The following is an 18803-nucleotide window of genomic DNA, read 5'->3' on the forward strand; positions in this document are numbered from 1 at the left end:
TGGAAAACTGAAGATTTAAAGTGGTTCTAAGCAACGATACAGATACAGTATATGCAGTAGCGCATATACACTTTTTTTTCCAAAAAGATAAAATGTTTCTAAATTACATAAATATTTTAAGTAGATATTTGCCTATTTCCTTAACATCCCTAAAAGCTTAAGAGGTTAGCCCTTCCTTTCAATGGAAAAACAGCATAAAGCCTTATATTCATGGTCCCCTCACATTCAGGCATATATCACACACACACACACACACACACACACACACTTTTTTAAGTCTGGAAGGATATATCCCAAAATGTGTACAGTGGTTATATGTCTTGGTGTTGAATTTGGATTTATGAGTGATATACGTCTTTGTGGGGGGAGGTTTCTCATCTGTATTTTCTAACTGTTCAACAAACGAAATGTATTATTTTTACTTAACTAAAAAAAAATGGAGATACCAATACCTACCTTCAGAGATGCTGTGAAGATTAAATGAAACAATATACATAAAGCCCTTAACACAGAATTCAGCATGCATACATAACAAATGTCAGACAGTATGAATGGTATTGTTTCTGTTTTTTAAATACTCCTCAGGATTCAGGATGTATGCCTTATTATCTATGGCAAAAGCACTCATCTTAATAGAGTCTTGGATCACCTAAAGCTTAAATTACTGCAACAACAGTCTCAGCTGGTCCAGCTAAGAGCTGGCCGCCATCCACCCCTGCCCAGCTTTCTTACCAGGGCCAGGGGTAACTACCTAAAACACCACTCCTATCACTCCCATGCTAATGGCTCTCCATTGCTTACATGATTAGGTTCAGAATATCCCAAGCCTTGCCTCACTTGGTTATTCTCTTTTTCTTCTCATTTATTCCTTCAGCAAACATTTACTGAGGGATGTTTATGTGTCTGGAACTTCGTAGGAATGCAAAGAAAAATAAGTTAGAGATTCTTTTCTCAACTCACAGTCTAGTAAGGAAGAAAGGTATGTAAACAAATACAATATGAACCATGTAATAAAATGTAAATATAAGGCCCAGAGAGAACAAGTGTACGTGGTTGATAATCATGTGAGAAGGGAATAAAGAAATTACAAAGCGGAGAACTCACAGCAGGTAAGATTTTAATGGGGTCTGAAGGATGACCATAAATAGCTAATTTCCAGAGAGAAACTTTACTGAATTTACTTCATACCTTGGCACATTCTCGCACATCAACTTAAGCAAAATTCAGCAAAATCCCACCTCCCTTCACAATGCAATCCTCTAACTCTAGCCCACTCTCTTTCAAACTGTGACTCAAGATCCATTCATGACTTATAGAACCAATTTAAGAGATCTCAACCACTACTGAAAAAAAAGATTAGAGAATTAGAGCTCCAATTCTCAAATTGTTTTGATTTCAGAATACCCTAAAACTTTTAAAAATTACCAGATTCCAAAGAGCTTTTGTTTATGTGGGTTAGAACTACTGAGATTTGCCTATCAGAAACTAAAACAATAATTTTAAAAATATGTTCATTCATTTAAAAGTACCAATAATAAACCATTATGTTAACTTAAAAAATATTTTATGAAAATGGTTTAGTTTGCAAACTAAACTAGTGAGAAGACTGTCATTATTTTACATTTCTACAGACATTTTTAACATCCAACTTAATAGAACAGTGATCCCCAATCTCTTTGGCACAGGAACTAGTTTCATGGAAGACCATTTTTCCCCCGGGGGTGGGGCAGGGGTGGGGATGGTTTCAAGATGAAACTGTTCCACCCCAGGTCATCAGGTATTGGATGCAACAGGCAACCTAGATCCTTGCATGTGCAGTTCACAATAGGGTTCGTGCTCTTATGAGAATCTAATGCCGCCACTGATCTGATAGGAGATGGAGCTCAGGCAGTAGTGCTGGCTGCTTACCTCCTGCTGTGCAGCCTGGTTCCCAACAGGTCACAAGCCAGTAACCGGACTGTGGCCTGGGGGTTGGAGACTCCTGTAATAGAAGATGGCTGGCTTCTCATACCTGCTTCTGTATTCAATCTGTTTCAGTATTATTTCGAAACATAAGGAAGAAATTTGGCATTCCGCTGATATGTATCTTGAAAAGGCAAAAGAATTGTAATAAGTCTTTTCACCTATCTCTAAATATTCTTCTTTAATACTGTACCAAAGGTTAGCTGCAATGTGGCATGTGAAATCTTACCAGGAAATTTTTCCATACTCTTGACATAAAAATTCATTTACTTTGAATATATTTTGCCTATGCATGATTTTGTAACATTGTGTATTATTCATTTATAAAATACAAGTTCGCTAAGTGATAAAGATCTTCTAACTGTTGACACGTCTCATTACATAACATTGAAAAATTCACATTCACTAATATCATCACCAATATCATCAGAAAAGTCTTTTAAGGACCAGAGCTATCAAGCTCATAGTCCAGGATACAAGTTTTCCAAAACTCTAGCTTTTGCTTGAAAGCTCAAATTTTATCACTGGCAACAAATAGTATCGGTTTTCCTTAAAATGATGGGCCTGCTTCATTCTTTTTTTTTCCTTCCCACAGGGCCTTGCTCTGTGGCCCAAGCTAGAGTGCAGTGACACAATCTCAACTCACTGCAACTTCCACCTCCTGGGTTCAAGCAATTCTCCCATCTCAGCCTCCCAGGTAGCTGGGACTGCAGGTACATGCCACCAAGTCCAGCTAATTTTTGTAATTTTAGTAGAGACAGGGTTTCACCATGTTGGCCAGGCTGGTCTCAAACTGAACTCCAGTGATTCACCCACCTTGGCCTCCCAAAGTGCTGAGATTACAGGTGTGAGCCACTGAGCCTGGCCACTTCATTCATTTTTAATGAAATGTCTGAATATCACAATCTATCAGTTTGTTCAAGTAAAAATGGCATCCCATGAAAAAACTTCAATGAAAAAAGTTCAGCTAGCAACTCAATCACAGAAGCAGTTTTCCTGTAGATAACTGTCATACTTAGTACGCAGCAGAAGTGCTTTATTTGTACTACCCATTTTGTCGCGGAGATTATTAAAAAGATCCATATCGAGGATGGAGAATTGGTATCAGTAATAATTTTTACTATTTCAGCAAGAACACTCTGAAGTGTAACTGGCTTTCTCCCCTTCTTTAACTGCAAGTGTTTGATGGTGAAGAATATAATTATTTAGACTCATTATATTCTTTTCATAAATGCAGTTTGTGGCATAATAAGCCCATGTCCTAGTTTTGGCCTATCCTAACAGCATGTGTAGTGAGGTATGGGGAAAGTACAGTCATTAGAATCACACTGATCTATGTCTCTCGTAACCTACTAGCTCTATGGCCATAGAAAGCTAATTCATCTCTCAGCCTCAAATTCTTCAATTTTTTTTTTTTTTTTGAGACGGAGTTTCGCTCTTGTTACCCAGGCTGGAGTGCAATGGTGCCATCTTGGCTCACCACAACCTCCGCCTCCCGGGTTCAGGAAATTCTCCTGCCTCAGCCTCCTGAGTAGCTGGGATTACAGGCACATGCCACCATGCACAGCTAATTTTTTGTATTTTTAGTAGAGATGGGGTTTCACCATATTGACCAGGATGGTCTCGATCTCTTGACCTCGTGATCCAAGAACACTACCTCATAGGATCATTAACAAGAATTGAGGTAATACATGCAACATGGCTCACACAGTGCCTGTTCCTTAATGCAGTAGCCCGTTAAAGAACAAGAATGATAATAAGAAACAATATCTTTGTCTTTCCAATCTGGCTGTGTGGGCTAAATAAAAGGGAAAAAAAACAGTATCTTAGTTGTAACACTTCACCACATACCATCACACAGGCAGTTCTGACAAGTATAAGACTACAGATTGATTATGAAGGGACCCACAGAGATCATCTAATTCTAATTCAACTACTTTGCTTGTACCCTCTCTGCCTTGCAACCACACTCACACCAGTAGACTGATCTTACAGATAGGAAAACCAACGTAACACAAGGTTTCAAATGTCTTTCTCATGGTTACAGAGCTAGTAAGAAGCAGAAATTGGTGTCAAGCACATCCTACTCATCACAATTCTGTTAAGTAGATAACATTGTTCTCTTTTGATTGATATGGGAAACTCAGGTTCAGATTCACTGAATTTTAAGTGACATGTCCAATGTCTCACAGGTAGTAAACAACAAAAACAGGCCTAAAACCCAAGTCCTCTAATTTGGAGTTCTTCCAACCATAACTTAGAAATCTAAACATATAAAATTCACTTTGTACAATAATTGATAATTATCTACATCTGGATCTGAATAGAATAACAGACTAACAGACACAATTATGTGTATACTCATTATGACTAAATATGTCAACTGATAACCACCAACAAATTAGTTTGTGTTGAGATATTTCAATACAAACTGACGTTTCACTAAACCGAAGAATTCACAAGTTTTGGCATTAAAAAAAAAACAAAAGGTACCTCTTAATTAGACTCAGAGTATAAAAGAAATACATTTCAAAGGATCATTGTCAAAAAAGTCCCTTTGAGATAGGCTAAGTCCCTCTGACAGACTATCTGAGTTGACTATCACAGTCTAAATTAACAACTGTGCCCAAAAAAAGTCAATATAAACAAAATAAATTTTAACTGATATGTATTATTTCAGTATAGTTTTATAACAGGCTCTTCATTCACACTGCTACTGAACATGATGTTAAACCACCTCTGCTGTTTATAAGAAGAAGAAATTAGGGCAAGTTACTCACCTTTCTGAGCCTCGATTTTATTTTGTGGCCTATAAAATATATGTGATCATATCTATACCTTGCAAGGATGTTAAGTTTAGGCATAATATATACAAAGCACCTAAAAGTGTACCTACTCCACAGAGAAAAACTATTATTATAACAATTTTTATTATAGGCTTTGAGTTCACAATCCTGCCTATCCCTCAGTCCATTAAGATCTGAGTAAAATTGGACCTTTCTATTTCCTCCTGCTGCTGTTGCTTCCAATGCCCTGCTGGCTACAACTGCCAACTCTCTGACCTAGACTCTCTGCCACCTACTTCTACTGTCCTCAGAATGAGTCCCTGAACTTCCTTTTTTTACATTAATTCCCTGGTCAGAAAGAAGACAATGCTCATTACTTATCAATTCAGTGATCTTGTGATAATTACCAAGTTAATTCTTGCTTAGAACCAATCTAATAGACTTCATACAACTTCAAACCTATCGAGAATTTTTTTTTCTTGACGCCAAGCTTTAAAAACCAGGAACTTCATTTTTTTAAACAAATGATCATAAAAGAGCTGCCTCTATCATATCTCATTATACTTGGATTCCTATATCAACTCAATTATTCAACTCCTTTAGTTCTTCATCCTCTAGCCCTCTTAGATAACAGTCTCCATTAAGTAAAAAGCATTTTGCAGAAAGAGGCAGAGAAAACTATAATTTTTTGTAAAGCTTAGTTTTCTGCAAGTACAATTAAACACTCAAGATAGCTGGCACAGAAGGGCAAAAGGCAAGGAACCCACAGAGGTGGGATGGTACTGAGATTCAATTGGTGGCCCTGTCTAAGGGACTAGAACTACGCTACAGATTTATTAAAGAAAGGTTGAAGGCAAGGAGAAAGGGAAAGCTAGCAAGCACTGTGCTAGATAATTTATAGATATTATTTCTAGGTATTATTTCCATTATCAGGTGAGGAGAGTGATACTCAGAGAGACTAAATGACTGGATCAAGGCCAAATGGCTAGTAAACAGTAGAGCCAGAGCCATCATTATAACCGTTCTTTCCGTTACATGTTACACAGCAGTTTAGTCCAGAAAAGCATTTATCCCTAGGCCAAAAAATAGAAAGGGTAAGTGTATGATTATCTACACATTGGCTTAGCCAGACTGTTTCCCTTCCAGCAATGGGAAAAACAGAGATAATTCATCTTTAACCTGTGGTCATCACCCAATTATTCCCATACATAGAAGAAAAGCAGTGCTTCTCAAATGTTGGCATGCAGATAGGTCACTAGGTATCTTGTTAAAACGTAAATTCTGACTCAGTAGGTCTATGGCGTCTGGGATTCCCTCATTTCCCAGGAAATGAAGCTTCTAGTGCTGGGGCCTTATTCTAAACAGATTATACTCAATGGTTCCCAATCCTTTTTTTTTTTTTTTTTTTAATGGAGTTTCACTCTTGTCGCCCAGGCTGAAGTGAAATGGCGAAATCTCAACTCACTGCAACCTCTGCCTCCCAGATTCAAGTGATTCTCCTGCCTCAGCCTCCTGAGTAGCTGGGATTACAGGCAACTGCCACAATGCCCAGCTAATTTTTGTATTTTTAGTAGAGACCGGGCTTCATCATGACTGATCATCTAAATCACCTGGGAATCATTTAAAAACTACAGATTTCCCTCCTGGTGTCTGGAATGAGGCCCAGGTTGACTTCAATACAGTCATCCCTTGATGTCCACTGGGGACTGTTTTGAGGATCCCTCTCAGACACCAAAATCCACGGATGCTCAAGTCCCTAATATATAATAGCACAGTATTTGCATATAACCTATGCATATCCTCCCAGATACTTTAAATCATCTCTAGATTACTTACAATACCTAATACAGTGTAAATGCTAGGTAAACAGTTATTTCATATTTTTATTTGTATTATTTTAATGTTGCACTGTTATTTTTTTTCTGAATTATTTTCAGTCTGTGGTTGGCTGAATCCATGAACATGGACCCCACAGATATGATGGGCCAACTGTACAGAACACAGACTATTGGACTATACTATCGTCAGGCACATTCTACCTCAGAATTCTGTAATTCAAAGAAATATAGAATTATCAATGACAGTAACGACAGCAAGCACTGACTGAGAACACACCAAATGTCTAAGAGCTTTACATATTAGCTTACTTAATACTCAAACCATACTCTAAGCTTGGTACTTACAGCACTATCATTCCCATTTTATACATGAGGAAGCCAATGCACCAAGAGACTAACTTGTCCAAGGTCAGTTAGTGAATTGCAGAATAGGGGTTCAGACTTTATCAATCCAATTCCAAAGAGTCTGTGCCCTCAGACACACCATCTAATGCTGCTTCCCACATCACCCAATGGTAGTGTCACTGATTTTAACAGACACACTTTAACAAATAAATTCAAATGGGTCGCCTCAGATGTCGCCCGAGGAAGGCTATGTTCTTATTCCTCAGATGCTACCATCATTCAAAACATTGCCATTGCTAAACTAAATATTTCAAGAGCCCTTGATCTGAAAATGCCTTCAGAGCCTAACCCCATGACTTTAAGTATCTTTAAATGGGGTAAAAGCTCACCATTTGGGCACAGGTTTGACGTTTTGACAACACAAAATCAGGAAAAGCCAATTCAAAGAAACCTAGTGTCTTTCAAAAACGTAGGTAGGCATTTTTTAAATAAAAAAATCAGTATTAGGTATTGAAAATGTTTTCCTCATCACTCATCTCTAAAGCCGATCTCTGAAGCCAATTCTGAATGAGAGTTCTTTATGTTTTGCGCAATGGTTTTATCACCAGCCAAGGTGACTATTTTGAAGGGCAATACTCATTTGGATGCACAGGTTCTGTTATATTTGCTTTTAAAAAAAATCAGCCTCTTAGTCATACCAAAAGAAACACATTTGCCCTTCACTATCAGCACAAACATGCATATGTTCAGAACAACTGTCTTGAAGCATGCAGTTTTCCTTTCTGCTGAAAAAGCAACTGCTTTCTCTTTTCAGATTATTTTTTGTGTTTTTTATTTATATACACCCGTCTATATAAAAATAAATACCCTAAGCAGGCATTAATGAAGCATTTAACTGCATGCAGCACCATAAAAGGTATTGTACAAAGGCAAGTATATACTAAAATATGCACACAAATACCCTCACACACAAGGGATAAAGGCGCACGCAAATACTGCAGGGATAAAACTATAAAAAGATAATACATTTCTACATCTAGATGGGCTCTTTTGTTAAATCAATGTCTTTTTTCAACACACAAAATATTCTGCAAATTCAGAATGATTTCCAGATTTTTTTTTTAAATCAGGCATTAATGCAGATCAGCACAATCCCGCACGACCAACCTCTCTGCTTGAACTGGACTCCCCACACCTTACTGAAGCCACAATTCCCCTGCACAAACTCCCACTCCACCACCCCCCACACACCCAACTCCCCACCAACCTCACAGGGGTTCCTGGGCTGGTCCATGGAATCTGATGACATCACTCTCTCTTCCTTCCTGGAATTCTAAACCCTGCTGCTCTCCCCTTGCACACAGCTACCATCTCCATGGCAACCTCACCTCCTCCTGCTTCCCTATTGGCTTCATGGAGCAGGATACACAAAAAGGTTTTCCGTTCTCCCCACACCACCCGCCCCAAAAAGACGATGCTTTCAACAGGAACCTGAGCTAAATTTAGCTACTTGGGATTCAGAGTCCTATGACTAAGAAAACACAGAGAAATGTCCTCCTTCCCACATTGTACCCTCCCCTTAACCCCACCCATTAGTGGCTGCTTCACCTCCTCTTCTCTGGCCCCCAACCCAAAAGCAAGTAGTGATATTTGCTGAGCATTAACAACATCCAAGCCGCCTGCCTCACATATAAGGTTGGCAGAGAGAAAATTCTCACATTCACCTCCTCCCAAAGGAGAATTTTTAAACAGAAAACAAAAAACTATGCAAAAAAAAAAAAACAGTTGGGCCATTTCTGCTGAACATCACAGTGTCACAGTGTTCTGCTGTTTCCCTCCATCCTAAGTCAAGGACTGGGAACTCTGTACCTAAAGGCAGAAAAGTCTTTAAAGATAGAATTCTCCTGCTATCTGCTTGATATGATTTCCTCCATTATAGAAAGAATAAACTGGGAGCGGAATTAGGTAGAAAGACTGCATACTTCAGTGATCAAACACACTATGCGTGGAAAACACAAATCCTGAGTCCAACTTTCCATCCAAGGGACTGACCTACTATATCAACTTAAACAAATCCTCACATACCTCATCTAAAAAAGCAGCTCCCACACAGGGATATTATAAGAATTACTGACAAAATTAATGTAAATTAGTTTAGGTCCCTGTGCCAAAGAGGACTGAATCAAGAGTAAGATGACATCATTGGTAGCAAAATTCCTGTGGATATTAATATGTTAATAATCCCCAAAGTAAGAACATAAACTTTTAGAAAATTATTCTTTCATAATCATAGATACACCATAAAATATACACAACTTCTTGACCCACAGGCAGTTCTTACAAAGGTTTCCTACAAAGGTTTCTACTGGTAAAAATCCAGCTCTAGTCAGTCACCTCATACACCAGCCAATTTGTGACTAGTATTTTCTTTGCTTAATCCAAACTCTAATGTTGAAACTGTTACTCCTCATTCTCCCTAAAGATGACTCAATGTGGACCAGGACTTTACTCTGGCTCAGATGCCCACTTCGCATTCTAGGGAGGTAATTCCTTCTCAGAGCCATATTTGATAGCTGAGCACTGAATCAACACAGTGACTATGTCCTATATGACTCCAAAGGACGAAGCATCAATTGTGACCAAGTAGTAAGGGCTCCAAGCAGGTCAGAGCCTTGTAGTAGAAAGGGAGAAAAGGAATAGATAAGACATATCCAGGAAAATTATATTTTCAGTTTGCAAGGCCGAGACTCAGCTCCAGGGAACCAATACTCCAGCTTAAAAAAAAAAAACCAGACATGAAAGGAGAATAATTTAAGTATAATAACAGTCATCTGCCCCAAAGAAACTTAAACAATTTAGAACAATTAGAGACGTCAAAAGAGTCAGATGCCTCTAGTTAACACACAGGCATCTAGAAAAAGCCTTACAACTGCTGTGGGAAATAGCAAATGATGCAGTATATGCTAACAACTGAAACTCACATTGCAGTGCAGGGTAGGGGGCAATGGGATGAGCCCATCTCTGAGATACCTGTTTTATTATTTCGCTCCTTGTTGACTCTTAACAAGCCGTTCCTGTGTAAAAGCATTCCTATGGACACCATGGTTCCACAGGCTAAGTATGATAAGCACTATTTGAAAGGCCCTTAACACTCTTAAAAACAGTCACCTTATTCTACAATGGAAAGACTAAAGCAGTTTCTGAGATTGCCCATCAAATCAACTATTAAACTTGACTTATTATGAAGAAATCTATTAGCAATGGCCTAGACTAAGTGAATGTTGCAAACAAAGCTCCATTTATCTACTCTTTCACTCAAACGTGCATTAAGAACACTTATTATGTGCTAGGAATTTTATATGTGTCATCACTATTTTTCAAACACAAAAAGACCAACTGGTGTACATTCTTTTTTGTTTTTGAGGGGTTTTGTTCAGTTGGTTGGTTTTTTGAAATGGAGTCTTGATCTGTTACCTAGGCTGGAGTGCAGTGGTGCGATCTCGGCTCCCTGCAATTCCACCTCCAGGGTTCAAGCAATTCTCCTGCCTCAGCCTCCCAAGGAGCTGGGATTATAGGCTATCGCCACCACACCTGGCTAATTTTTGTATTTTTAGTAGAAATGGGGGTTTCACCATGTTGGTCAGGCTGGTCTTGAACTCCTGACCTCAGGTAATTCGCCCAACTCAGCCTCCCAGTGCTGGGATTACAGGTATGAGTCACCATGCCCAGCCAAGTACACATTCTTATTCCACTTTGCAAACACACAGAAACAGAGTGCCAGTGATGTCAAGGTGACCATGGTTATATAATTCATTATTTCATTTTTTTTTTTTAAGCCAGGATTCTAACCCAGATCTGTTTGGATTCCAAAGCCTATGCATTTTTCCACTTAGCTTCCTATTTTCAGACAGTGAGGGTTGGAAAAAACATCTAGAAATCATTTTAGATCTGTGTTCTCCTATGCCATCAATAAAATATAGGACACCTGACATCAAGGTCAAAGTCACCCTTTTATGCATTACTAACAGTACTAAACTCTAAGTAGACACTCAATACTTATTAATATATTATTTTAATCCTATTATTCTAAACTTCTGGACAAACGGCAATGATTCTACTCAGATCTTTTTAAATTAAAATTGGCTTGAGAAATTACATGCTGAAATGAAATGACAAAACTTCAGATAACATTGTGGAATTAATTTCATAATATCTGAGATGAAAAAAATTATCACTGTCATAATGCCTACACTGGCCCAGTCATAATGTCATAATACCTACACAGTCTCACTTGTTGGCTTTAATCCACAAATCCTAATGCAGTCAGGATCTATACATCAGATTTATGATTTCTACATCTTACATATAGAACCAGAGATTCTCCAGGGATTCCACTAAAATTAAATCAGCTGATTAGAGAACCATGCTAAAGAGGCCAAGGTCAGGTGTCTGATACTCATGTGAACTAGTTAGTATCACTCTCTCCTGCTACGGCCACAACATACACCTTGTTATAAACATACACCCTTGGTTTTACTCTGAAATTAAGGCAAATAATCAACTTTTCTGGAAAAAAAATATATCTACTAATGTCAAATATTATCATTGGATTTTATTCTTTAGAAAATCGTTATTGTCTTTCAAATAATATGCCCAATCATCCATTCTTTCTTTCAATACTTCCTCAATACCTACCACATACTAGTCAATAATTTCAAAAGGCTGGCACCAAAGGACAAATAAACAGGGCTATGTGTGATATTCAATACAGCAAAGATGTATAGGTATGGTGACAGTATACAGAAGGAAAGGCTACCTCTAGAAGATGCCATGGAGAATGAGCAGGGGTTCATTTACATAAATGAGGAAAGTAAGAGCATTCCAGGGAAGGAGAACAGAGATTTACAAAGGTATGGTCATAAGGCAACATAACAAACTAAAACTTTCAAGAATTTTACTAAAGCCAGGTTGAGAATTGAGAGCTATCACCAGCTAAGAGAGGGCAAGACAATACCTTTTAGATTTTCTACCTAACCCAAATTAGGTTTTCCTAAAATGGCTTACTTTGAGTTAGATTTCCACAGAGTAAAGGCGGGGAGAATATTAATATCATGGAAATCTGTTTTCCTTATAATCTCCATGATAAGAATAAAGGCTAAAAGGAGGCACATTCTTCTGAAAATGAAGCTTTTAGTGGCTGAGACCCTCAATGAAGAGGTTCTTTTGTCTGCAGAGCATATCCAAATTTGCTGCCCTGTGAGGTAGAAGGAAAATTTCCTTATTCTTCTCATTAAAAAGTGGTCAATGAAACTTATTCATCAATTCTCCTTTCCTGTGGCTGTTTGAAACTCAGTGTGTTGAATATTTGACAAGCAAATTTAGATTAACTTTAAAAAGCGCCTTCATCCCCACATAACACCCAACAACACATAAACACAAAAATGTATGTGCACTCACATCCTACAAGTTCGACAGGAAAAGGATCAGTATGTGTATGAGGGGAAAACTATCAGCTGTAGCAATTACAGAACACAAGTAGAAGAGAGTAAACTTTCTACTGAAGCGATCATATATATAGAAATAGGCAAAAATCCTACGTGCATAACTTCATGAATTTTCACAAAGTGACCCCCATCCCCAGGTCCCCCATGTAACTAACACCTAGGCCAAGAAATGAGACAGTACCAGCACTATAGAAGCCCATCCTGCGCCTTTGCAAAGTCACTCTCACCAGCCCACAACAACTTTATTTAACACCATAAATCCACTCTGCCTGTTTTGAACTTTATATAAATGGAATCACGTATTATGCACTCTTTTTTGTTGGCTTCTTTCACTTCACATTATATTTGTAAAATTGATCCATTTGTTGAGTGTATTCCATCTTATAAATATATCCTAATTTATTGAAAAACTGAAAGGCTTCTGTCCTATTTCCAGCTGGGGGCTATTACTAAAAATGCTGCTAACATTCTTGCATAGGTCTTTCAGTGCACACATGTACACATTTTGGTTGGGTATACCTAGAAGGGGAACAGCTGGTTACAGGGTACACTTATATTGAGCTTTGGCAGATACTTCCAACTGTCAGTTTTCCCAAGTTGTACCAATATACATTCCCACTAGCAGTACATGAAGGTTCTAGATGCTGAACGTCCTCACTAACGCTCAGTAATGTCTGCCTTTTTTCATTTTATTCTAGAGGTAGTGTAATAATATTTCATTGTGGTTATTTGCTTTACCCTGATGATTAACGATGCTAACCATTTTTTGGAACATTTGGAGATCATCTTTTGTGAAGTAACTATTCATATATATTGCCTCTCTTGCTACGGGGTTGTTCAAAAGATTCATTAAAAGAACTTCTTTTATATATTGGTTTGTGGTTGTTATTTAGGTATTCTAGAGATCAGCCAGATTCCTATACTATAAATATCTTCTCCTACTCTGTAGTTTGCCATAGTCAAATTATCATTTTTTTCTTTATAGTCAGTATTTATACCCAGTTCAAGTAAAGAATATCATGAAGACATTCTCCTATGTTTTATTATTATTATTATTATTTTTAGAGATGGGGTTTCACTATACAAGCCAGGCTGGTCTTGAACTCCCGATCTTGTGATCCACCCACCTCTGCCTCCTGAAGTGCTGGGATTACAGGTGTGAGCCACCACACCCAGCCATTCTCCTGTGTTTTCTTCTAGAAACTTTCATAAAATAGCATTTAAAATGTGTACTTTCCTATAATCCTAGCACTTTGGGAGGCTGAGACAGGAGGATCACTTGGGCCCAGGAGTTCTAGACCAGCCTGGGCACCAAAGTAAAATCCTGTCTCTACAAAAGAATTAAAAAATAATTTTAAAATGTATATTTTTAAGATTTACAGGCACATCATATATGTGTATATAAAATGCACCATGAGGCCGGGCGCAGTGGCTCACACCTGCAATCCCAGCACTTTGGGAGGTCGAGGAGGGCAGATCTCTTGAAGCCAAGAGTCCAACCTGGTCAAACCCTGTCTCTTCTAAAAATACAAAAATTAGCCAGGCGTTGTGGTGCGTGCCTGTAATTCCAGCTACTTGGGAGACTGAAGTACAAGAATCTCTTGAACCCAGGAAATGGAGATTGCAGTGAGCCGCAATTGTGCCACTGCACTCTAACCTAGGCAACAGAACAAGACCCTGTCTCAAAAGAAAAAAAAATACCCTACCAAAAAAAAAATACACAATGAAGTTTTCTTCCACCTAATATGTCAAACAACTCGATCTATGAATTAAGCAAGATTATATTAAATTAAACTCATCAAGCTTTTATCAAGTGCCTCGAACTGTGTTAGGCAATACAAGAGATGAAAATAGAAGATGTTCCCTAACCTAAGTGAATACTAACCACTAAATAGCATGACACTCAAATTGTGTTGAATGTTTAAATAAAACTGAGAATTCTGACACTGGAGCCCAAAAATAATAACTCTCCACCATCCTCAGCTATCCAAGCTGATTTTAACTTCAACAAAGAAACAGGAGGACAAAGGCATTTCCTTATTACTGCTACTGTTTCCTGAATATACACATCTAAATCCCACACCATTTACCACTTGAGAGTATAAGAAAGATCTTAAAAATGAAGTTATAAGTCCCGTATCTTCTAGTCCAACTACTTAAAAGAAACAGCTGAATCCAGAAATAATACAATTTTTCCCAGAATAAAAAAAATCTAGGTCATTCTAGCTAGAGAACAGTGGGGCAGGACAGAAAAACATGTATATGTATACACATATGCTTTCACACACCCACACAACCCTAAACTTTTTCTTAAGCAGTTTCCAATTTTCTTGTCCACATTACTTATCACTTTCTTCCTGGTCTTAGAGAGAAAGGTCACCAAAAAAAAGAAAAGGGAAAAAAAAGCCAAAAGCCCAACTTAAAAAAGAGTCCCAGTGAGTTACAGATCAAATATATTTATGGCCTCTTTTTATGAAAGATAAATTTAGGGAAGGTCAATTCAGGATTAAAAAGTTGAAACGGTTAGTTGGGGGAAAAAATAATCATTCAACCAATTTAGATGAGCAACAAGTTTTTAAAGTAAACAGTCATCAAACTTTCTTTATTCTTCTATTCCATAATAAGCTTCAAAATAGAATTATGTGCCTCTCTTAAAGAGACAACATAAGGGAAAAGAAGCAGTCTGCTAACTTTAGAGGTCAAGGTAAACCAGATGTTTCACAGACTGGGCTTCTAGGTCTTAAGCACATTTTCTGAAATAAAGCAAGAATCTATTGGGGAGCTTAAGAGAAGATCTTAAGCTAAGGTAGTAAACAAGAAGGAGCTTATGGAATTAAAACTCTTTTATCAGGAAAATTTTCAAAGTCACTCCTCTGATGGAAAACAAAAGGCAAAGGCTTGACCTACGAAGTAAATTCTTCAACAGAAACCATTGTTTCCCACAGCATTCATTCATTCAACAAATTTTTAAAATATGTATACCTACTGTGGTCCCATAGAGCTAGGCGCCATGACTACAGTGTGGAAAACAGACATAGTCCTTTCTCTCATGAAGCTTAGTCAAACTGGGAAAAAATATTATGCTAAGTAAATAAATAAATATTTAGTGACAAATGATGAGTGTTAAAGAAGAAACATTGTAAGGAGTCTTCAGAGTGATCCCAACTAAAGACATCTTGTTGATTCACCCCATCAATTCCTACAATTTTCCTCCAAGGTCTACCACTGTCTCTACCCACGATCTATCCCTACATTTTGAACACTGTCTCTGTTCAAGCAACTCAGCAAGATTTCATGGTACAGCCTGAACTCAGTACTGCAAATGGGTGCCTCTTGCACACAGCACTTAAGCGTACTTAACAAGTGCACACCCGAAAGACAGCAGAGAGCTACAAAGTGAAGTGGGGTCTCAAGAGCCCCTCATACACTCTCCTTCCACACTGCCCTAGAAGATAAGAAGTACCAGTCTGCCTCTAGATTAGAACTTCTACCTTTCTGCCATTTCAAAAAGCAGCTTTTGTACAACTGCATAAGAATCTACAATTATCCTCAATAAAGATTTCAATTTTAAAAAGCAGCTTTTATGGCCTGGCACAGTGGCTCACACCTATAATCCTAGCACTTTGGGAGGCCAAGGCAAGTGGATCACTTGAGGTCAAGAGTTTGAGACCAGCCTGGCAACATGGTAAAACCCCATCTCTACTAAAAACACAAAAATTAGTCAAGCATGGTGACTCACACCTCTGTAGTCTCAGCTACTTGGGAGGCCGAGGCACGAGAATCACTTGAACTTAGGAGGTGAAGGTTGCAGTGAGCCAAGATCAAGCCACTGCATTCCAACCTGGACAACAGATGGAGACTCTGTCTCCCCCCAAAAAAAGCAGCTTTTAGAGCCTTGAGGTCTCTCTATAAACATGATAAAATGGTTTGCCTCCTTCCTCTCTCCCATATCAGCTTTTTATAAATCAGAGGCAGGAAGTCAGTATGCCTAAAATGGGAAAAGGATGACAATAAAAGTAAGTTTAAAGTGATTGTAAAAAAAAAAATCTTTCTAACCACTACATTACCCTTAGTAAGGAGTTTCTTTCTGAGAAGAGTTTGGGACTTACATATAACTCAGAGTGTGGAAGAGTATCACTTTTAGACCCAGAATACAATGGGCTGAACTTGTCTCTCTGATAAATAACTAGCTGTGTGACATTGGGCATGTGCAGTTTTCTCACCTGCATATGGATTTGAGGTCATTTATCCTAGAGTTCTAATAAATTAAATGAGATGAGTCTGGTACCTGGCAAGTAAGAGTCACTTGAAAAACAAACAAGGGACATCTTAGCTGCCTTCTCTTCCTTACACCTATTCAAATGGGGGATTTTAAAAAATCATGGTGAGAAAGATCCTATTGGTGAATTGAGAACGTAATTCTCCATCGGCTGCAGTATATATTGCTAAGACTCACTTATAATAAGGGTGTCCATGTGACTTGTCTTATGCTATCCCACTTTCAAATACTCTGACACATTATTCCTACTAGCATCAAAAATATCCTAGAAAGTCAAATATTTCAGCATCCAAACTCTATCTCCCAGACATTCCCACTACCTAGAAACAGCACTAAAATTTTTCATCAGAGGATATACTCTACATTTGGCTCAAGAAAAAATGTGGCTGGGCATGGTTGCTCATGCCTGAAATCTCAGCACTTTGGGAGGCCGAGGCAGGAGCACTGCTTGAGGTCAGGAGCACAGGACCAGCCTGGGCAATACAGTTGAGATACCATCTAAAAAAAAACAAACCTCCTCAATTAGCCAGCCATGCTGGCAAGTACCTGTAGTCCCAGCTACTTTGGACACTGAGGTAGGAGGATTGCTTGAGCACAAGAGCTAGAGACTGTAGCGAGCCATGATTGCACCACTGTACTCCAGCCTGGGCAACAGAGAGAGCCTATCTTAAAAAAAAAAAAAAGAAAAGAAAAGAAGAAAGAAAGAAAGAGAGAGAGAGAGAGAGAGAAGAAAGAAAAGAAAAGAAAAGAAGGAAGGAAGGAAGGAAGGAAGGAAGGAAGGAAGGAAGGAAGGAAGGAAGGAAGGAAGGAAGGAGAAGAAGGAAGAAGAAAGAAGAAGAAGAAGAAGAAGAAGAAGAAGAAGAAGAAGAAGAAGAAGAAGAAGAAGAAGAAGAAGAAGAAATGTGATCATGGTGCTTACAAGAGGACAAAAGGGACACTAAAAAGTGTATGAAGGGGTCAAGACAGCAAAGCAATGCTGCTAAGAGCTTTATGCCTACATAGTATATTTTTACACAGTCTATCCTAATAAGCTCACATTTATGCAACATCAATACAACAGCTAAGTGGATTAGAATAAAATTGCAAAGACCTGAATGGACCCCTGGGATGGCAGAGTTTCTGTAATCATCAGCTAGATTCAAAAAACTAACTGTCGATACCTCGGTCTAACGAGGCAGCCAAAACAGAAGCAAAATAAAAAATTAAGAGTGTGTGTGTGTGTGTGTGTGTGTAAAAAATATATATCCCTGGTGGAATCAAGAGGGCACAAAAGAATAATTCATAGTGCCTGCAGCTGAGTGTCCTCAAAAAAAATCCTCTTTTAAGCTGTGCAGAGTGCCTGATATACTGCAGTAGCTGGGAACCTGGCCAAACTCAAGCCCACGTCAGAGTACACCAGGTAAGCTCCCTTGGCAACAATACTACATGAGATCTGAGTGCAAAACACCTTCCTACTTCCTTTGAGTTTAAACGCACTGTCAAAATCACCTTTCGGCACACAGCCAGACAGGGCCAGTGGTACTCACTTTACGATGTCAATAAACCATCCCCATGCAATGTTATATTTTGAACCATTCAGACAAGTATGCATGATTCAAAAAAATGAAAAATAAACAGTGGCTTGTTTTTCCAAGTCACATTCATATTCTCATGTTCCCAATACCCATTTCTAGCAAATGCCTCCCAGATCCAGAAAAAAAATTCCTTTCCTAAATGTTCAGCATCTGCATTTAATTTAGTCATTCCTTCCTCCCTCTCTTCTCTGCTCTCATCCCACAAAAAACATATACATACGTTTATGTTTCTATCTACATATCTCCCCTCCTTTTAATATTCCCTGAAAACAAATGTAGAAGAGATTAGAAAGGAAAAGAGACCAGGAGAGGGAGGTAAACAGGCAAGCAAAGGCAGCAGTTCACAAAATGAGGCACAAAGAGAACATGAGACGTTTGCTCTTGAGCTCCAGCAGTAAGGGCTGTTTCTGATTAGGTGAGTACAAATGCAGAGCTGAACAGGAAGTGCTGAGGGGGCCCTCTTGGTCAGTTCCATGCCAAACACACTGAAAATCTTTGTACTGTAGCAGGCCCAT

At 38.5% G+C, this 18803-nt stretch overlaps 1 protein-coding gene across 33 annotated transcripts in view; it reads right to left on the bottom strand.

The window, feature by feature from the left end:
- The window catches only part of RBFOX2 (RNA binding fox-1 homolog 2), a 287551-nt gene that overhangs the window by 214529 nt on the left and 54219 nt on the right, over positions 1 to 18803 (bottom strand). For 16 of the 33 annotated variants that reach the window (XM_078339655.1, XM_078339561.1, XM_054240784.2 and 13 more), the window contains exon 1: positions 8199 to 8266. The exons of the other annotated variants lie outside the window; for them this stretch is intronic. In XM_078339655.1, the coding sequence (XP_078195781.1) occupies positions 8199 to 8240 (42 nt within the window). In that variant the 5' untranslated portion in view covers positions 8241 to 8266. Of the gene's footprint in view, positions 1 to 8198; positions 8267 to 18803 lie in introns of those variants that run through there. 33 annotated transcript variants of the gene reach the window in all.

The sequence above is a fragment of the Callithrix jacchus genome, chromosome 1 (genome assembly GCF_049354715.1).
Source record: "Callithrix jacchus isolate 240 chromosome 1, calJac240_pri, whole genome shotgun sequence".
Lineage (NCBI taxonomy): Eukaryota > Metazoa > Chordata > Mammalia > Primates > Cebidae > Callithrix > Callithrix jacchus.